General features: G+C 37.1%; 1 protein-coding gene across 1 annotated transcript in view; it reads right to left on the bottom strand.

Moving 5' to 3' along the window:
- The window catches only part of LOC133527915 (nucleoprotein TPR), a 31,918-nt gene that overhangs the window by 7,130 nt on the left and 1,856 nt on the right, over positions 1 to 22,932 (bottom strand). The window contains exons 3-12 of the mRNA XM_061865112.1: positions 14,580 to 14,822; positions 12,499 to 12,693; positions 11,158 to 11,268; positions 10,916 to 11,017; positions 9,097 to 9,222; positions 8,216 to 8,317; positions 6,319 to 6,455; positions 4,795 to 4,947; positions 3,524 to 3,611; positions 3,129 to 3,277 (exon numbers count right to left, since the gene is read on the bottom strand). Coding sequence (XP_061721096.1) covers positions 3,129 to 3,277; positions 3,524 to 3,611; positions 4,795 to 4,947; positions 6,319 to 6,455; positions 8,216 to 8,317; positions 9,097 to 9,222; positions 10,916 to 11,017; positions 11,158 to 11,268; positions 12,499 to 12,693; positions 14,580 to 14,822 — 1,406 coding nt within the window. The remainder of the gene's footprint in view (positions 1 to 3,128; positions 3,278 to 3,523; positions 3,612 to 4,794; positions 4,948 to 6,318; positions 6,456 to 8,215; positions 8,318 to 9,096; positions 9,223 to 10,915; positions 11,018 to 11,157; positions 11,269 to 12,498; positions 12,694 to 14,579; positions 14,823 to 22,932) is intronic.

Raw genomic sequence — 22,932 nt, 5'->3', positions numbered from 1 at the left:
TGCTTTCGAAATTACGCTATTACGGTTTTTATGACCATTCAGTACGCTGGTTCGAAAGTTACTTCAAAGACCGTAAGCAAATCGTTAAATTGACGGTAGGCGATGGTTCTTATTCGACTTCCAATCCATGCCCAGTGAATACAGGAGTCCCTCAGGGACCCATTCTATGCCCCCTTTTATTTATCCTTTATAGCAGTGACATTATAAATTGTATAAAGCATTGTAAATACTAGCTATATGCTGATGATTTACAAATATTTTTGTCTTTCCACCCCAGTGATATCGCTTCAGCAGTAAAAAAGGTAAATGATGACTTAAAACGATTATCAGGATGGTCCTCTACAAATGGTCTCGTACTAAATCCAACAAAGTCGAAATACATGGTGCTCGGGCCTCGAAAACAGGCAAATACTTTTTTTTTTTAATTCTTTTATTAATTTAGGGACTTTTAATCTAAAGATTATGCCAGTCCCATCGTACCTTAAACTATGTAAATTACAATCACTCATCAATCACGGCCTGACAGTATACTGACTAATAGAATTGAGGGGTATAGAATCAAAGTCAGCTAAATCCATTTTGGTAAATTTTTCATGAAAGGAATAAAACTTTTATTTTTATTTTTTATTTTTGGATCGCTGTATGAAGAAAACTCCAAAAACCTTGCTAAGAATGATATCTCCAGGAACTACACACTAACTGATCAAAATTACGATTAATTTTTAATTGAATTTAATTTATTTCATTTAGCTGCTTTTGATACCAACTTTTGGATTTAGCTGACTTTGTTTCTAAGACGAATGGATATAGCTGTATTTGATCCCAATAATAAAGTGATGACATACTATGACTAGTGATGTGCGTAAAGAAGAATGTCAGGGAAGTAACAAAAACCCAAAGTAGCAAGCGTGCTCAAAAATAGTGTCTGGCAAACTGGAATCAATTCTTTTTTTACATATATATTATATTTTATAGTAAAATCTCTACTTTTTCTTGTATTCTTAGTAGGTCGCTTTCGTTGGCTTTTTTTTACCTTACAACATTTTAGTATTAATGCATCTTGGTTATTTTTTAACAGTTTTGCGTAAAACGAACGATGAAAGTTTAGCAAATCGCGTACTTTTAATTTTTACGTGCGTATGTTTTACTATCATGATTACATGTAATTGGTTCAGGCAACAACTTTGCTGAGTATCTGTAAAAAAAAAAGACTAAAACTTTTATATTTACTAATTAGTAGTTTTATCACAGACTTCTTATTTATAACGGAAAGCAGCGTTTCGCGTCATACTTTTAACGAAATTATGAGCCATCATTTCATAGTAAGTACATCACTAGTCTGAAAATTACCTATCAATTTTGGATTTGTTTGCCTTCCAATTTTCTGGATTTTTCTTGCGTTTCCTCCCTTTCCCTTGCGAAGATTCCATCACAGGCACTTCCATTGTATTTTTTAATTTAACTTATCACGATTTTTTAACTTCAAATCAGCTTAATTACCATAAAAGTTTAACGAAAACAGCAGACACGCAAACGCTATACTATAGAAGTCGCCATTTTGAAGTTACCGCCATTTTTAAGAAAAAGGCCGCTGTGATTGGCTGATCACGATTTTAGCTGTTTTCGTTTCCAACCATACGGGATATAGCTGTCTTTGATACTAATACAATATTTTGAAGTATATTTTTTAGTAATTCGTTGAGCTTGATACTGAATAACTTTGGAATAATTGTACTTCGAATTTGATCGATGATTACAATGGCATTCATAACTTATAGTTTGATTTGATATGGATTTAGCTGACTTTGATTCTATACCCCTCAATTATAGATAAATAAATATACCTCCTTTGCCTCTTCTGAATTTGGTGTCGCCAAGATGCTTTGGAAGGCGCCTACATCTAACCTATTAAGCTTAATTGACTTCAACAATATTTGTCTTTTACCTTCGTTCCGCACACATTCCACCAATACATGTTGAACATCCTCTACAAGGCAAATCCTATTATTAGTAAAGATCCAATTATACTGATAAATGATGTAAAGGTTGATCGTGTTGATGAAACAAGAAATCTAGGACTTTTGTTTGACACAAATCTGCGGTTTGAAAATCGCGTGGTAAAAACTGTTCGAAACTGTTTATATCGCTTAAAACTTTTATATAACCTCCAAAACTTTCTCAGTGTCGACTTTCGATTGAGACTGTGAATCCTTGGTTTTATCCAAAATTAATTATTGTCTCACTGCATATGGCCCATGCCTCCTGGTTCGTTCACAACGTCTCATTTAAAGAGTACAAAATGTTTGCGCGAAATATTGCTTCAAAATACCTCCTAGGAAGCACATCACACCGTACCTAAATAGCTCGGATACGTTAAAAATGGCCGGTAGGCAAGAACTTATGTTTGCATGCCTGTTATTTGACACTATCCAAACGAAACAGCCCTCCTATCTCTTTAAAAAACTCGTATGGCTTTCTAATACCCACCACCAACCTAGAACGTCACGAGCGGCCGTATTACTGGTTCCCAGGCACAGATCCGCTGCTTTTAGGGGGAGTTTTCGGTACCGTGCAAGTAAATGCTGGAACAATATTCCTCCACCGATTCGTCGCTCACAAAACAAACTCAGTTTCAAAAACAAATATCGTCTACACCTTTTAAACGAACAAAAATAAAAAGGCTGAATCTGCCGTGCTTCCTTTTTGATGTTTCTTTAAATAAAAATGTATTTATGTCACTATGTTACTTTCACGTAAAATAAATAATTATACAGATAACAAATAGAAAATATTGCCGCGACTCGCATATATACACAATTACACTAACACAACACTTACACAAATACTACATGAATTGGTACAATAAGGTACGTCATAAAGCGTTGCACAAACTTTTATGTAAGGTCCTGGCACAATATCAGCGATGTGGCTTGACGCATCATCATGCTGAGCCAGCGCCAATTCTCTGCCGAGACACATGGTTATGTCCTTTTGTTTTTATTTATTTTTCATATCGTGTAATTATAATAGTTTATCTTTTAATTTAAGCTGCATGCCAATGTTTAATTCCACATATTTTGGTTTTAATGAATGAACCATTTTCAAAGTATAATAGATTTTAAACTTACTTGTAGAGATCCAACTGTGCTTTCAGTACATCGACTTCCTCTTTCTGCTGTCGCAGGTTGTTCAGTTCTAGGGTAAGAGCCGACACCTCCTGCCCTCTAGCGAGCAGAGCCGTGGTCAGCGCCTCTACGTTAGGACCGTCTGAAGGTTTCTAAAAAGAAATTAATAAAAGTTTTTTTATTGACAAATATTTCTCAAGTTATAGTTGGTTATTTAAAACTCAATATCGGCCATCTTGGACTGGCGGCCATTTCTGTTAGCTACCATTTTGAGATGGTAGCTAACAGAAATGCTTGTTGTTTAATATCTTAATAAGTTTATTTAGCTGTGAAAAGGAAATTTGGTGCCCCAAATTATACCGAAATCATGCCTTGCCCATGGGCTAAAGCGGACTTACATTTTGCATTGTCAGCGACTTCTTCAGCAATTCGTTGTAGTCTTTAAAGATGCCTTCAAATATGGTTATAGTGCTTCGTACTTGGCCACTGAAATTATAACAATTTATATACTTATGAGTAATTGTTCATGTTAACACCTATATACCGGGTGTTTCCTGTAACAGTAGCAATAAATTAAACTGTAGGCTGTACTCCTCAAACTGACCAACATTTGTTCAGCGACTTTTAAAAATAACTTACGTTTTGATTTTTATTACATTTTAAAGTTTATTTTAAGGCGCAATGTATTGCAAATTTTGTTATGTTTAAAGCGTGACAAGCAACGTCAAACACACTGATGTCAGCGTACATTGAAAATAATATTTAATTTGTATGAAAAAGATAAAATCTAAATATTTGAAAGTTGTAGAAAAGAAAGTAAATTTTTAAAAGTTGTTAAACAAAAGTTATATCGTTTGAGGAGTACAATATATGGTTTCATTATTTGCTCGTGTTACAGGAAACACCCGGTATATGATATGATATGATATTTATTGGTAAATATTTACATTTACAAGTCATTTTATATACAATTATTTTGTCATAGATTTTACATTGCATGTCTATTACATTATTTGATTATTTACTATAGTCATGTATTAATAACTTTAGACTCGTATAGCATTACAATACATATTACGATAACAAGATTTTATTATATTCCTATACACTTTAGTAGGCACACGATTGAGCCAATGACTCGTGGCCATCGAAGAACTTCTCAATGGTATAGCAAGCCATCTCGAGTAGTACAGGTTTTAGTTTGCGGACAAATATTGCATCGCTAGAAGCTTATTAGCTTGCACCTATAGGTGTCCTTGGCGCTGTGGACACGACTAGCAACGACGCCTTTAGATGTTCTTGGCGTTATAAAGGTTAAAATGGAATGTAAATATAACAAAAATACGCTATTTAGACTATGATTAGGAAAATTTTATTTTACATGATTTAAAAAACGAAGGAAGTTTTTTAATTCGTCGGGATCTTTATTCGTGTACAATTTTTCCAAGATTACTGAATATGATTTTAGCAGCCAACGTCCCTATCTTTTACGCTCCGTAGTGAACGAAACGCAACTGTCTCTGTCGCGGTATTTCTGGACATTTGTAATAGACAGTTTATAACCTTAGTTATATCTTTTTAATTATTAACACGTACTAATAAAATAAGTGCCACGTTTGTCTGGAATAAATGCATATGACTTTTTTACATATATAGTTATATTATATACATGTAGTTGAGCACGTTGCTGTACTGCTTGTCGAGCTGGTGGCGCGCGAGGTCCAGGCCGGCGAGCAGCGGCGCGGCGCCCTCCGGCAGGCTCGCCGCGCACTGCTGCAGGCTCGCCACCGCGCTTATCGACTGCAATAGACTGTCCGATGCGCTGAAAAACGAAACATACATTCACATGGACTTACGCAGGTCCGAATACCGATATCAAAGGTAAAGTTTACGGCCGGCGATGACATACGGCTCTGAATGTTGGCCTCTTAAAAAACAACATGCCGACAAACTACATGCTGCGGAGATGAGAATGCTCAGATGGGCTGGCGGAGTAACACTCTTGGACCACATTAAAAATAGCCATGTCAGAGGCAGTTTCAGTGAAACAGTTGGACAGTAAAAAGAACTCACGAGCAAAAGGTACATGTCAACGAGATGAAGATGTTGAGATGGTCGGGAGGTGTGACTCGACTCGATAAAGTACGCAACGAATATATAAGAGGCAGCTTTAAAGTCGCACCAATCACCCAGAAACTCACCGAAAACCGTCTCAGATGGTACGGACATGTCAAAAGAAGAAGTGAGGACCATGTGGTACAGCTTGCACTAGATTTGCCAGAACAAAAGAAAGGTAGAGGCCGCCGGCCCCTAACCTGGTGGTCAAAAATACAAAGAGACCTCAAGGAAGCCCATTTGCCTGAAAAAACAACCCAGAATAGATTAGCCTGGCGCAGAAGAGTGAGGAGACCCGACCCCAAATAATGGGAAAAGGGCAGGACGAAGAAGAAGAGGCAGTTTCAGAGTGAGGCCGATCCAAGAGAAACTCACCGAAAACCGGCTCCGATGGTACGGCCACGTCATGAGGCGTCCGTCTGCTCATATGACGAGGAGAGTTTTAGAAATCAGTGAGAAGCCTAGGGGGCGCGAAAGACCCAAGACGACATGGATGGCGCTTATCCAAAAGGACCTTAAAGAGGCAAATGTTCCAGTCGAGACGACCTAGGACAGACATTCCTGGTGACGCCGTATTAGGAGAGCCGACCCCAAGTAAATGGGATAAGGCTAGGAAGAACGAGAAGATGGACTTAGGCAGGTACAGGCAGGGGGGCAGCTCCCACTCTAGAATCCGGACTGATGGACAGACAGACTGAACAGCTGAGCTATACTTTATACCGATGCAGTTAAACATGTAAGATAACTAACCCATGAGCCATGCCGTTGAGTAGTTGTGCTAGATGCGTCAGTGTCCTGTCATATAACTCCACATTGGTGAGATACCTGGAGACCTCGCTGGGACCGACAGTCAGACTGATGGACAGACGGACTAAACAGCTGAGCTATGCTTTATACCAATATGGACACATGTAAGATAACTACATAACCAAGCCGTTGACTAGTTGTGCTAGATGCTTCAGTGTTGTCGGAGAACTCACTGGGACTGTTAGAGTCCGGACTCCGGACTGATGGACAGACGGACTGAACAGCTGAGCTATATTTTATATGAATGTGGTTAAAATAAAAAATAACTAACCCGTGAACCAAACCGTTGAGCAACTGTGCTAGATGCTTCAGTGCCCTGTCATACAACTTCACATTGGCAATATACTCGGAGAACTCGCTAGGGCTTTCTGAGTCGGGACTGATGGACAGACGGACTGGCTGGAACAGCTGAGAGAAAAAGAAAGACGGTATATTATAAAGCAGCTATAACTTTTTTTTTTATAAAATAAAATAAAATAATTTATTTCTGATGATTCAATCCATAGTGTGTTACAAATAGACTTAAATTACTATGTTAGTACCTTAACTAAGATGTTGGGAGGTCCAGTGCCTAACTAATGCACTATATTAAAGGAAAAAGGTAAGCTCTTGGCCACAATAGTAGATTATTGCAAAGGCCGGGAAAGGGCAATTCGTGGATGAGTTTCGATTTTTCGACAAAGACGAATCCACGAATTGCTGTTCCTGCCGAGGCATAAATAGTGCTTTTCACCAAACAGAAATCAGGTAAAATAATCATAATTTAAACATGAACCAGCACTCAAATTGAACCTTCACATCAAAAACAATTTACCTCTTTAATTATTTTTTAAAAGTTAATGGCACAACTATTCTGCCATTCAGTACCATTCAATATTCGCTCATTCAATATAATTGTGCAATAATTTACGCATGAGATCCTTAAAAAAATATAAAAATGATATAGTTTTTGATTTTATTAAGCACTATTCGCACGATCATACACGACGGTCTTACACGACTCTATCCTATAGCTTACAATGATGCTGACCGGGTCGTGTAGACGCGGCCCGCGGCTATATTAATTGGCTGTATGCGTTTTTCTTAGTTGATACATGTTTTTAAAAAGAGAAAAACAATACAGTAAGAACTTTCCCGTCCGCTAAAACACGACAATAATGGTTTGAATTTTTTTTAATTTGAGTTTTACCATAACGAAGAACTTCCCGTACTTTTTTTCTACAATAAGGTGAACATTTCCGAGCATATTGGAGAAAACTCAATTGATTACATTGATAGTCATTGTAGGGAGCGTGCATGAACTGTAGGAGGCAGCACAGGAGCCGTCAGATTTTTGGCGCGAGGCGTAAATGTGATGTTTTTGTTCCGATGTATCCCACAAGATGGCAGAACCTACTATACACAAGAAACACGTGACGTGTACATGTGCATGTTTATGGTTCCGATTCAGGCCACAAGATGGCAGACCCTCCAACGCGCACATATAAAACATATAGATACCTGGTGTCTGAAATAAATATATTCATTTTAATTTTTTTATACTATAAATATATTTTTGAATCTTTTTACAAAGTATTTTAAGTTTTCCATACACAATTATGGAGGTTACTTAATCTTACTAATATTACAAATGTGATTATTTTTTCCCTCTTCGCGCTAAGACGGCTGAATGGATTTCGATGACTAGTTGACGGAACGAGGAGTTTTTCAAGCTTGTATGTCTGTCCGGCTGATCTTATTCGCAGAACGCATTAACACGTTCACAGTCCAGTGCCCCATATATGGGTCACACTAAACTTTCTCCACACGTCCATGCCCCACATATGGGTCACGAAGATACGACCAGGTATGCATTTAAATTAGTATAACTTCATACCGCATAATAATATAGGGATAATTCTTATATATTTTTGTCTAGTTACACAACAGCATACAGAAAGGTATTGTTCTAATTCGAGTGCGTGCTAGTTTTCTCAGTGTCCTATATGTGGACGTGTGATAGAAGTAATTTGCTTAAACGTACGAGAAAATGCATACATCTAGTATGGGGACTGTTAACGTGTTAATTAAACGATTTTCGTGATATTTGGTAAGCGAGTTCGATAATTATATAATTTCTTTTTTAGTTTCATTTTTTGACATTTTCGTAAATAATAAGATATGCTTACCGTAATCTGGGCATCCTTAAGTCTATTGTGGAGATCTTGTATTTGGTCCTTGTATATTTTTACCATCTCGGATATTCCGGATTTGTGTTTCGAAAATTCCATCTGAAAATGAGTAATTTAATTTTAATGAATAATTACTATATATTATATAACATATTAACTTATATGGTAAGGAAGATAAATGAATATATACCATACCAAACCTTACTACAAACTCATTAGTTATACCTATTTACCTATACACGTTTTTTTTAGCTGTTTTGCATGTATAAAATAAATTATGTACAATAAATCATGTTATGTAAGCACCGTAAAGGACTTTGCGTCAAAATGGTCTAAAAACCAACAGAGTTGAGAATACTACTAGTTGTACTCGTATTTCTATGAACTTCATTTAGTTCAATGGGCACCAAGGGGATGTCCATTGCAGAACTGAGATATTGGTATTTTATTCAAAATGCGATCAGCCAGGGCCCGTACATTTCATGCCGTTGACAGAAAAAAGACAACACGCTACATAGAGTATGATTCCAATTAATATTTTCGTAATTAACCTTTAACCTTTTCAGTTAACTGATACATATACTTGACAATCAGTAGAGAAACGTCTAACTGACTTTCACCTTATTGTCACTCAAATAAATAATAGATTGTTATTTTGTTAAATAATACATATTTTTTATTTTTAGCAGCGTATCAAGCTTTTATTGGCGTAATAAGTATTTATTTTTCTACCCGTCAATGAGTAATTTATCTAAATTTGTAGTGTTGTAAAATAACTCCCTGTATGGCCGTATAATGACCCTTATTACCTAGGCAATAGAGTCCACCGCTAAGCGAGCGCGCCCGCCAATATCATTGGTTACAGTTTACAGTATTACCTTGACGTTCTTCAGTTCGAGGACCTTCAACTGCGAAGCTTTGTAGTCGCTCTGCAGAGCTGACAGCTTGGTCTCCAATCGCTGAATCAAAGCGTCGCGCCTTTGGATCTCCGAAGATTCACTCGTCTGAAAGTTGGTTTTTAAAATTAGCACGCAAATTTTTACTCATTATGTAGTCGGATTTTATACGTAGATTTAAATGGCATTTTTAAACCGTGGATATATAAATAAATAAAACGACAAGATATCCATATTTCAAAAACAACAAATAATTTAAATATTTACATGTAAATTAATTAAATTTAATAAAAAAATATTAATTAAACCGAAGGTCCTGCGGCTGTAGCACGGTCTCATTTTTACCACTTGTCACTATTCCTGTCACGTTATAAAGTGACAAGTATTGTGACAAGTGATAAAAATGCAACCATGCTACAGGCGCTGAGTTCAAATCCCGGTAAAGGCATTTATTTGTGCGATGAGCACAAATATTTTTCCTGAGTCATGGACGTTTTCTATATATTTAAGTATTCGTATATCATATATCTCGTTGTCTGATTATCCACAACACAAGACTTCTCGGCGTACCGTGGGACTTAGTCAATTTGTGTAAGAATGTGTCCCTATAATATTTATTTATCTTATCTTATACCTTTAAACGAGCAATTCTTGTATATATATATATTTCTGTGATCTCGGAAACGGCTCTAACGATTTCGCTGAAATTTGGTATATGGGGGTTTTTGGGGGTATACAATCTATCTAGATTAGTCTTATGTTTGGGAAAACGCGTGTTTTCAAGTTTTCATGCGTTTAGAGCAAACAATAGCCCTTAACTAGGTTGAGCCTGTGTCTTGAGGACTGTGGGACATTAAACATAGGATTTACCACCAAGATGCGTAGGATACAGATCTGATCAGAGGATTTTTTTTAATGAAGTTTTTTTTTCTAACTTTATATTAATCATATTCGGCCCTAACCTAACATAAAAGCCAATTTCCCTCGATTGTTGTTGATTTATGGCTTTCCACTTCAAACCGTCTATAACCAAAGAGAATTTGTAATAGAGGTGGATCGTCAAAGAAAACTTTGTAGCCACAGTAAATTTACTGCCAACGATCGACGATTAGATGGCGCCAGTTTTCGATATTTAACAAATTTAACACATATCAGTGGAATAAGGATCAAAGTCAAATGGCATTCTGAAAGTTTTATTCATGTGTCGAAAGATAGTAATTTTACTGTGGCTACAAAGTTTACTTTGACAATCCACCTCTATTTCAAATTATTTTTGCTATAACCTTTTTTTAGAAATTATTTACTCAATTTACTATAGTATAAATAAACTGCTATTATTTTTCACACTCCTGTACATATTATCTGCACATACGAAATACGTATGTAGGTCGTATCGTATTGAACCACTTTGACTGATCCAATACGGGCGTTAAATTTAACCAGATATAGAATTTATGCGTGTAATAATTAATGAAGAAGTTTTTTAAACTTACACTTAATTACGACACCGTAATTACTTTCTGAAAATTTACTTACATTACGAGACAACATAACATGACATTATGAGATACGAGCTTTTTATAGTAACTGCCTACAAGCTTGGACAGTTACGTTTAAAAGCTCGTATCTCATAACTTGTGTATTACTTTACATTGCGGGCCGAATTACTTCACTGGAAGAAGTTGGGTTGGTTCACCGGGTTGACTGGAAGAAGCGAGGGGAGGCCTTTGTGGGGAGGACACAAAATTAGGCTAATTAAAAAAAACACCGTAGGAACCATAAGGAATAAATCTGCACTCACAATGCTGCTGGAAGACTGCAGTCTGCCCTGGAGGTCTTGTATGGTGCACTTTAACATGTGCATCTCTGCTGCATAGTCGCTATCTTTGCCGGAAAGTTGCAACTGGAAATACAAGTTAAAATTCAAAATAAAATGATGAAATAAGGACAAAGGACAAAGTAAAATATTGTTAAGTACATTTATGAAACAGACTTTAATAGTGCGCTAGTTCAAAAGACCAAAGTTAGTAAAATATTAACTACCTCGACATCTTTAAGTTTTTCTTTAAGATCATCTCGTTCCTTGGATGTCGCGTCCACAATGTGTTCCAAGGACTCCTTTTGCCAGGTCAGTTTCTCGTTGTCGACAATCACCTGCAATAAAAAAAACAACGGGTTGCACTCCGGGAGTGACGGCAGAAGTGAAAACTTGAATATTAACGTTGTGCATTTTTGATATTTTGGAATGGTTAGGGAATAATTTTGCACGATGCTTTAATTATCAGTATAAAAGTACTATCATTTATGTGGTAAAATACAATATTCATTTATTCCGGTCAACTGGCTTCAATGACATTGTAACAGTTTTTCGATCAGGTCACGTCTCCGTCTTACGAATTTTCAATCTGACGAATCTGTCGGGAGTTTAACATTTTTCCATTAGTGCACAGCGCCGCTAAAGAAGTTTTCACTTCAAAATTTTTAAAAAAACCCTTAGTATGTTTTTTTTTTTTATGTATAACCACTAGGGACATACATCAAAGTACACGTTGTGTGAAATTGACATTAATGATGATTTTAGTATTTGCTAACTTGTAACACAACTCTCTTTTCGACTTTTCCTAATAAATTAGAGTAAATACAATACTTCTGTTGATGTATTCCCATGTGCCCCGACAGGCACAGATAGAAATAGGTGCATTTATATAAATAATTCCCATCCGTCCCCGCCTCGCATATGGCGACGATCACGTGGGGCGAGGACAAATGGGAAGACATCCTTCGGTTTCTATTACAAGTTACAAGCTTTTATATTCCTTTTTTTCATTACATTTTCCACTAACGTGTCGGCCTTCAAACTCACTCGTCCGTCTTTGAGCGGTTTTCCGGCCTCTCTTACAATGTTCTATAGCGCCGTAGACCTATTAGCAAAGAGAATTTGAAAGAGAAGCGGATTGTCAAAGTAAGCTTTGTAGCCACAGTAAATTTACTGCCATCTTTCGACACATGATTAAAACTTTTAGAACGCCATTTGACTTTGATCCTTATTCTTTCATTTCTTCTTCTCTTCAAAGCAAATGGCGTTCTATAAGTTTTAATCATGTATCGAAATATGGCAGTAAATTTACTGTGGCTACAAAGTTTTCTTTGACTACCCGCCTCTATATCAAATTTTCTTTGTTATTGGTGCTTAAGTCTTTATGCGAATTTCCGCCATTTTGAAAATTACCAAAAACTGGATCGACAAAAATAATCTTAAATAGATTATCATAGAATCTGGTCACAAAATTTCATAAGAATCGGTTAAGAATTGCGACCTGTAGAGGAGAAGATCCGGACATACGAAAGCAAAATGCCCATGCCATGCCAAAAACAATTATTTACCTGTCGACGTTGCTTCTCGACCAACTCCAACTGCGCTGTCAGCTTATTAATTGTGTCATCATCAGGGCACGTCACGAACTCCACGGCGGACGGAGGGCCCGACTTCACTTTGTCTTCCTCTCCGGTCTCAGTGTTGACTTTGGTCTCTTTTAGCTGGGCTATCTCTTGCTTGAGTTTCTTGTTTTCTTGACGCAGCTGTTGATAAATAGCAGGTTGTAGAACAAAAGCGTAAAACCAACTAAATTATATCAGGAAATTGTTGGTCTTAAGTCTTAAAGATGATTTGACTTTATGCACTGGAGCAAACCATTTTGTTAAGCCTAAACATAACATAAAGACGCACATTACGACGGAGGACCTGGGTATGTCCTTAAACTACGTCCAAAAGAGAGGTATGGGCATTGTGAATGTCATCTCGCATTGTGTGATTGGGCACAGCACAGCGGATGTCATTCCAGGTCTAGAGCAGAGCCGACGAGCTGACGCTTTCCACAAAGAGAACAGAAAACAGCTTTTAAGGACTCAGAACAACACTATTAACTGACCTTATGTGCTGATAAGGTTTATGAATTATCTATGAACAGTAGTGTGGACATATACACAAATACATAATTAGCTTGTCCCTTTGTTTAGTTACATAGGGAAAAAAACTGGTGACACAGAGATGATAGTGGGTGTGTTCTACAGCGGTATCGATATACGGGACAAATACGGGACGCGATTCTTCAATACGGTAACAGTTCCGTATATACGGGACGTATGGCAACCCTATATATAGGTAATAAAGAAAAAGTGACCATGCCTTACGGTGGCCAAGGCCGGAATCGAACCTGCGTCTTCTGCTTACGCGGCTCAAATTGCACATGATTGGCGTGACAGTATCTCGCGGCGAGATAGACTACCCGTCTTTTTCTATATTAATTAAAGAGGGACGGGTAGTCTATCTCGTCGCGAGACACTGTCGTTCCAATCATGTGCTAGCCCGGCTGAGCCGTCTTTGGTAGCCATACAGTAGGCGTGCATAAAAATGTCTTCACATGAACAAAGGAAATTATATTTTACATTCTATCAGAGAGTAATTGTAAGATACTGCGCAACAATTTCTTGGCGAGCGTAACTAATCAATGCAGATAATTATATGCGTAATAAAAGTAATATAAATAGATAAGTTAAAGGATGGTCCATGGTCTATTCGTTCACTTGTAGTATTATTGTATGCAGATAAATATAAGCCTGCACTACTAATAATAAACAACAATAAATAAATAAAAGGGACATAATTATAGGTATCTGTACTATCTTTAACAAAAATAATCAACTAAAGAAGACTAACAGGCCATTTTATGCTCTTTATCAGCAGTTCCACTTTACCAAATTGTACTTTCCGAGAGTTAGCTCCAGCCTATGGAGCGTAGTATTCTGAGCGTGAAGTTAACTGATCGCATTAAAAATACAATACTACGCTCCAGCGGCGGCGCGTCACAAATATTCGTGGGGAACCCGGAGCTAATTTTGCTTTCCTTTTCTCCATCGATCGATCGTGAAAGTACTCTACTGGCTGAAATTAGACAAGCCGGTGGGAATCGAGTTCTTTGAACGATCCGCCACTGCTACGCTCCAAAACTGGAATATCTGACGTAGCTGAAACTGCCGCTAAGCTCAAATGAGACTGGGCAGGGCACGTCTGCCATATGCCGGATGACCTGTGGGCCAAAACAGTCACCTGTTGGGTCCCACAGGTTGTAAGGCGTAGACCTCAGAGATGGCGGGACGAACTTGACACCATTGACAGAGACTGGTGGGAGACTTCCGAGGATAGGGACACATGGAAGCATAAGAGGGAGGCTTGTGCCCAGCAGTGGGACAATATGGTCTCAAATAAATAATAATAAACAATGGAAATTCTTCAAAAATTAAGGCTGGTAATTTTTGAAGAATTTCTTCGTGATCCCATCTTATCCTGACATATTAACCAAACCTAACCCCATTAAAAAATAATATCAGATCGGTTCTTTTCAAGTCAGGGAACATACCACAACATCTTGACACTCTTTTTGAAGTCAGCTAAAAAAACAACTAACCTTCTCCACCAGCTCCCTGGTCTCATCGAACTTCTCCTTATGGAGCGAATGCGTCTTCATCATGTCCTCCTGACACGACGCTATCAGACAGAACTGCTCCTTCATGGACTCATTATTCTGCTTCAAAGTTTCTTTGAGAAGGACATTCTCGTCGAGAATCTCTCCAAAGCGCTTCTGGAGTTCTTCGGTACTTTTGTCTTCGGAGATTATGGTGCTGGCCACCATTAGGGAGGCTGGTGATGGCTGAAATTAATAAATAGATGTACAGAATTAAAATTAATTTTTATTTATCAATTGGGTACTTGAAACATGTTGAATATTATAACAAGATTTAGCTAAATGGATAGAAAATGAGCCATCCATTATAAAAAAGTGGAATTTAACAAGACATTGAGAAAAAAAACAAGGCTCCAAAGGCACCAAATTTTTTTTTTTACTTTTAAAGAGAAAAACGAAAATGGTACCAATCGATTCCTTGTATTTTGTTGAAAAATAAATTGAATTTCAACTATATACATAATCGCAAAATTTCAGGGTCAAAATAGCAATTTTCTCGATCTTCCGTACAGTCAGCGTCTGACTGTACCGTACCGTACTACTACATTAAAGTACTTGGGCTAGGGACGGTAGCGGGCCCAAATATGTACAAAATCAGTAGGGACATAATAACATTTATTGGCAATGTGGCAGTAGCGGCGCGTGAAAATTCTGGCTAGGCAACTCGGAACAAAAAAACACCTTAACAGTATGTACTTTTTTTTCATGATAAAAGTGAGGCGTGCGCTAGGTGTGTCCTTGGGCGCGACCTTTTGCAGTTAGTGTATAGCCACCTTTGCCATAACACACAACATACAAAATATCACTGGTTTAGTAACTTTATATATAAATTTGTGCACACAAGTAAGTAAAATCACATAAAAACATTTAAAACTCTAATAATAACAACAAGCCTTGGTAACAACCGGGACGGGAGTGTTCACAAACACACAAATTCTAAAACCTATTACTACAAACCTACAAACAGTACTTTCTTTGAAGAAACGTGCTTTTTCAAATTATTAAACTTACGGGTTCATAAGATTCTTGGATTTTTCTATTAAAATTCATCTTTTTTTTTAAAGGTTTTTACAAAAATTGTTATCAATAATAGCAAAATACTGTACAATTTTACCCATTTATTCAATTCAATGTTTTTGTATAGCAATATTAAGCATTCGCGCGGCAAACGCCACTCGATTCAAAATTGTGAACCATTTCACTCCAATATAAATCTTACCTGTTTGTATTTAAGGTTTAAATTCAAATGAAGCAGCATGTTAATAATAACTGACTTATCGCGGCCGTGTACAGAGGGCCTACCGCGTACCCCGAAGTTCGCAAATTGCGAGCATCTTTCTCTGTCACCCTAATTACGCCATTGGAGTAAAAGAGAAAGTAGCCCGCAATTTGCGTACTACGGTGTTCGCGGTAGGCCCCTCAGTGCTCGCGGACTTTATGAATATGTGCGTGCATTTTTCCAATATAAACCTTATGCTATTACGTTTAAGGTTTTTATTCAAATGAATAACCCGATACAAGACCGAGTTGCTTTGAAGCTCATTCGCGTGGACTCTCTATAGCAAACTTTATGAGCGTGTGCGTGAGTTTTCGTATCTGTGTAGTGGCGCACGAATGAATAGTCAAGCTTAGCTTCTAGTGATGGGTAGGACATCAATTTAAAATGAGTTTGTATGAGTACCTCATTCTCTAAAATGAGGTGTTACAATGTCTTACTTCAAATGAGGAGAGGTACTAGCAGTTTTGCAGCATCGACTATTCCATCAACTCCAACGGCAGCAAACCATATTTAATGTAAATACATATTTAGGCATTGCTAAACTTCCTTTTAAATATTTAATTGGAGTGCAATTCTGGAGGTTTAAAACAGAACTTTAACAACAGAAGACATACATTTAAGAATCAAACTAAGGAGTTAAAGTACATACATCCTATTGCAACTTAATTTGATGCTTTTATGAAACTTGTTCTAATTTAGCAGTTTATTATTTTTATTGTTAGATTGTTCAGTATCAATTTTTGCTACTTGATATCATTTTAAGTTTAACATTCATATATTGAAATAAATACTAACCATAAACTACCAAACAAACAATTAACAAACTAAGGAGAACAAATCCAATATTTTTTGTACCATTATTATATAGAAATTACTAACTTACCACCTCATAATTTATCAGTAATAATATCATTGTAATATGATAACAAACGAAAGCCTCAATAACGTTCGCGCGGTAATGCCACCGGCGTGTAATATACACTTGATTTTTGTATGCAAAAGACACAACGAAAGACCCACAGGTATATTTTATCGCGAAAACAATGTTAATATATTGTTATTTTGGCATAATTATAAGAATGGTCACTGATCACTATTTATAAAACACAACTAAAGATTACGAACAACTTTTTCGAGTTTCTCGTATTATAAATATGTCAAAATCATAAATGATCGAAATAGTTTACGAAGCACGTTAACAAAAAGTATTACAAATTCAAATCGTTAAAATGTACATGTTTATTTCACCTATACAAATTATATTTACTTTTTTTATTAATAAACTAATGTAAATTATCATTACGCCACTATATTATATTTCAATAATTCAAATAATATTTTGGTCTCTTAAACGATAACTGTTTTTAAGCAAGCTTCGTAAATGCCCAGTGAGACTTGGTTGGCATTTCAATCGCTTATCAAGTAACCATTTCACTGTCCAGTCTAATTGATTCAGATTATACATGACACCAGCAATATGAGTCTTGAGGTCAGGTTATACTGGTATGCGCGTTAGTACAATAATAGCTAACAAATATGGAGGCCTACCGCGAACCACGAAGTTTTGCTTTGCTGTCGCACTTACGTATGAAATTACAAGTGCGACAGAGAAAAAAAACTTTCTTCGGTAGGTTCTTTGATGACTTAGATTTTTCGCTTTTGACAAGTAACTTAGCAATGCTAGGATCAAAATGGCGTAATATGTATGTAAGCTTGCGGACGCTTACGCTTGTTTTCTTTCGTGTTTCATTTTTAACGTATTTTCGATGAGGTGTTATTGAAGCACGGCGCGTGTCTGTCTCACTCCCTCTTTCGGTAAATCCAATTCATTGTTTCATTTTGAAAGGATTTTTGAGGGGATGTCACAGTGAGGCGAGTGAATGGTACAAACACAACGCATTTCTCGGTGGACCTTTTGTCCTTGCACTAAGGATTGTAGTTGGGCAGTTGATAGTATGAGCGATGAATACGATGACGTCAATGACTCATTTCTTCATTTGAATGTCGGCGAGCACCGAGCGCCTCGCGACTCTCTTGCGAGTTGTGAGGAACGCGAGTGAGTTTGAAAGGCTGAGAGTTATTTTTTTAATTTGAAGTGTTTGAGTGGTAAGAGCTGTGTGTGATGCGCGCGAGTAAATGAGTAAAATTAATTGAGGAGTGATGTATGACATTTATGCGGTGTGAAGTTCTGCGACAATTTAACAAAGTGAGTGGTACAAATGAGGTGCCTCACGAGTGAGCAACTCAACACTATTAGCTTCACTTCGCTCGCCTGCTATGATTAGTGCTTTAGTAAATCGTGTTATCAATTCCAAGGTAATGTAATACGTAGTGTTTTCAATATGGATATATTTTTAATTTTAATGATGATATATAAGTTTGGTTTATGTAGCAATAAATTTTAGGCAAGCCGGTGGGAATCGAGTTGTATGGACCCGCCGCCCCTGCAATGTGGAGACCTACAATTTTCAACTCAGTTTTCAATTTCAAAAAAGTGAAGTAAATAGTCAGCATTTTTAAACCGAATTTCAGTGATATAGCAACATACTACATTAAGAACAATTCCATATAGCTCAGTATTGCAATAAAAAAAGTATATAAATAATATTAAATGTAGGTGTTTATATGTGCTAGGTTATCTCGAACAAGTAGGTTAAAGAACTTATTACCATTTTATTAGCATTACAAAACCCATTCATAAATGAATGTTTGTTCGACATTGAAAATGTTAACAAATGAAGTATTGAACAGATCTCAAATAACCTATGCCAGGTTGCCAGGTACTATAATACCCAAAGGTTGATATATAAATGATAGTAACTGAAAGCCAGAAAACCCAAGTCAAAATTATATTTTTGACGACTAGTTTGGCCTAGTGGGTAGTGACCCTGCCTACGAAGCCGATGGTCCCGGGTTCAAATCCTGGTAAGGGCATTTATTCGTGTGACGAGCATGGATATTTGTTCCTGAGTCATGGGTGTTTTCTATATATTTAAGTATTTATAAATATTGATATATTATATATATCGTTGTCTAAGTACCCTCAACACAAGCCTTATCGAGCTTACTGTGGGACTTAGTCAATTTGTGTAATAATGTCATATAATATTTAATTATAGTTAGGGTTGCCATTCGTCCGGGTTTCCCCGGATTTGTCCTAGTTTAGAGGGCGTCCGGGAGCGTCCGGGGAAGACTACATTTGTAGTCCGGGTTTAAATATTAAAAGCCTTCGGCCGCCCGCGACACACGCACAACCTGTTTAAAAAAACCCGTTTACATGTCCGGGTTCTGGACTCTGAAATCCGGGGTTTTCACGCGTCTCGTCCTGGTTTCCAAATTTTAGAGATGGCAACCCTAATTATAGTTATTAATTAATTCTACAGGTTTTTATTTTAAATCTGCAATATTTTACGGTCTGAATATATAGGCCATACTGAGCCTATGAGTTCAACCTTGAGCCTAAGAGAGCCTTTTACTATGAGTTCAACCCAAAATCTCGAAAAAAAATTGGATGTTTCATTCATTTTGGCTAGAATAAAGTAGATTTTCTATGGGAGAGTAAATTATTTTCGCGATTTCAGGGTTGGTCCCATAGTAAAAGTTTCTCAGTATCTCCATATTCACATCGTAAAATATTGCATGTTATTAAAAAACACCCTAAATATCTTAATGATCATATGAAGTCTGTGATCCTTCGTGACATTATATATCGGGATCGATAATCTTATCTAATCTCCAGACACATGACGGACGTGGTTATCGCGTGATAAAGACATGATATAGGAAACGTCACGTATTACTACCGCTCGATAGAGACGCGTACGAAAGAGACGGACGCTTTATCCTGTCATTATCACGTATCAAGCATAAGAATAATAAATCTTTTATATGAAGTTTAAATATAATAAATAATAAAATAAATATATATTTGGGGACAATCTTATACAGATCGATTTAGTCCCAAACTAAGAAATGCTTGTACTATGGGTACTAGACGACGATATACATACGTATATAGATAAATACATACTTATATACATAGAAAACACCCATGACTCAGGAACAAATATATGTGTTCATCACACAAATAAATGCCCCTACCGGGATTCGAACCCGGGACCATCGGCTTCATAGGCAGGGTCACTACTCACTGGGCCAGACCGGTCATTAAAAAACCTTTTTTTTGTTCCTAGTTGCATTAGACTGCAGGACTGGCTCTAATTGGTGCACACGACGCGTGTTGCGCACCAATCTACTGGCCCACTTCATACCGCCCGTGTTTACGAAGTAATATTATAAGTCAATGTTATCACGTCGGTAATCAACTCCATAAAACAGCTGGTTTTTAGATATAATAGTATGCTTGTAAAATAACTGTTCATGTTGAATGTGTGTGGTAATTAACATTTAATGCCAATGTTAATTACCACTTAACAAAATTTGCTGACTAATGCGTTAGTATAGTTAAATATCACAATGTATTCGGTTTTCTAAGAAATTTGAGGTAGTTAAGAGCTAACCAGATTGAGTTAACAGTCAAGAGCTGTGGTTAATAATTCAAACGGTACGAAATGTATTAATTGTGGATTGTATAGCATAATTTCATAAGAATGTAGCCAAATCCGTACACGAGCGCGTTATTCAAAAAAAAAATATTGCCAACTTTTGCTTTTAGTTCCAGCAGTCAAGAGCATATAGAGCTGATGGTTGAAACTAGGGAACAAATCAATATATATTTTATTAAATCTTTTTTGATTTGTGTTTTTAAGTAGTCACACTGCTACAGGCACAGAATAAATAATAGTACTACCGTACAGAAATGACACTTGCTACAAAACCGAAGTTTGACAGCGATTCAGGGTCGAATTATGCTGACCCTTTCTAAAGTATCGCACTATCCCTTTCGGCCATTTAGGGTTCTCAAAATTCAAGTCATTATCTTATCTGTGGCCGTGCATGTATAGGGACGTCAAGGGGTGCCAACCCTAATAATTGCTCGAACTAATGCTGAGCCGAGTGGAGCCGAGAAAAGCCGAAAGGAGGAATGTCGCCCCACTGCTACAGGGCTCGGAAACCGTTTTATTTTTCAAACCGGTTTCGTTTAAAGAACAGATCTATCGAGATACCGGTTTATGCCAAACTCGTAACATAACTGGATAAATTGGGAATATCGAAGCAAGATATAACGAGAAAGTGTTGCTATTTCTCGTCCCCGAAAGAGCTTAACCGATATTATTTCGTTCTCCGCGAATCATTGAAATTTGAATTTTTTATGGAGTATATGCCGGCAAACACCCATTGACGAAGAAATTGGGAGACGAAAATGGAGATAGATAGGACATACTATTCGAAGAGGGGAAACGAATAATGCTACCATAGCTTTCGCGTGGAAACCGCCGGACGGAAGCCGTGGCTCCAGGCGTCCTGTACACTCTTGGCAACGGTCCATCCTAAGAGAGTTACGAGCGGTCGGGTTGAGCTGGAGCGAGGCCAGAAGACGAGCTGAAGATAGGAAGGCGTGGCGCGAGCTTGTGAAGGCCCTTTGCACCTCTGGGGTGCTTTAGGACAACAACAATTAACCGGTTTTTAATTAACGAAATAATATAACGGTTTCGGAACGATTTTGACACGTATTTCAATACCGGTTCAAAGCTCTGCACTGCTATATGTAATATATAAACTGAAATAGATGTCTGGTGGCCAAGGCCAGAATCGAACCGGCGTCGTCAGCTTATACGGATAACATCCTCACCACTAGTCGTATAGTGTTCTAGTGGTCAGCAAAGAATAGAAATACAGAAATCCCCACAGACGGATTTATCCACATTGCTCCTATGCCAAAATCTTGAATATTGATTAAAGAGTTTTATCTGAAAATAATTGCACAAACAACACTATTAATCAGTGGCGGCGCGTCACAAATATTCGTAGGGAACCCGGACATATTTTGCTTTCCTTTTCTCCATGAACCGATCGTAAAAGTACTCACCGGGCTGAAATTAGACAAGCCGGTGGGAATCGAGTTCTTTGAACGATTCGCCACTGCTATTAATGTAAAGCCAATAGCTGTTACCACACTTAATGCTATTGATGTGATGTAATTAACTTTGTTATTATATCTCAGTTAAAAATAAGTACTATTTAATATGAGGCTGGATTGTGAAACATTATACTTTACAAAAGGAAGTCAAAATCAGTGTCATATTAATAAAATAAGTACAATGGTTTATATGTATGCACCTACTTTATTAGAACGTTATTTTATCACCAGCATTTAGTTCTCCGACAAGTCTGTACTTCAGCTAACCTTTCAAACTTAGGGTACTTTTCAGTGACACACTATTTGTTGACTTGGCAGTCAAAGACAAAGTCAAGTGTGGATGGCTCCAACAAGTAGGTTTTGGTAAAACACCTACAGATGCAATTTTGGCAACACATGAATTATATATTTGAAGAAAGATAATAAAAAATCCAACTTTTGCTTTATGTAAGATTCAACCATGTAAATAAAATCGGCCAAGAGCATGTCGGGCCATGCTTAGTGTAGGGTATCTTAATAAGGTACATTGTGGTAACATCAAAAGCTTGTACATATGATACTTACTAATAGCCCCCATTCAGCCTATTTTGACAGAATGGTAACTACAAACAGCCCTACACTAAGCATGGCCAGACATGCTCTTGGCCGATTTTATTTACATGGTTGAATGTTACATAAAACAAAAGTTAGATTTTTTATTATCTTTGTGGTATGGGCAGGTTTCCGCAACTCAACAACCTTTTGCATTACAAACTACAGGGGTATTCTATGAGTATGTGCAAAATGTTTTTGGTAATAGGAATGAAACTTATTCAGTTTCTCACATTGATTGGTCCCCATATTCCCAATCCTGAAATTTGTATTGAAATAATAGGTGGTATTTTTTAGCAAATGTATTTATTTTGTATTATTTGATTCAAATATAAAATGAATGACAGTATACCTATAATATATCAATGCGTCAATATTAAGTTAAG

The sequence above is a fragment of the Cydia pomonella genome, chromosome 18 (assembly GCF_033807575.1).
Source record: "Cydia pomonella isolate Wapato2018A chromosome 18, ilCydPomo1, whole genome shotgun sequence".
Taxonomy (NCBI): domain Eukaryota; kingdom Metazoa; phylum Arthropoda; class Insecta; order Lepidoptera; family Tortricidae; genus Cydia; species Cydia pomonella.
The sequence above is the reverse complement of the archived record's forward strand: the minus strand, read 5'-3'. Positions and strand labels throughout refer to the sequence as shown.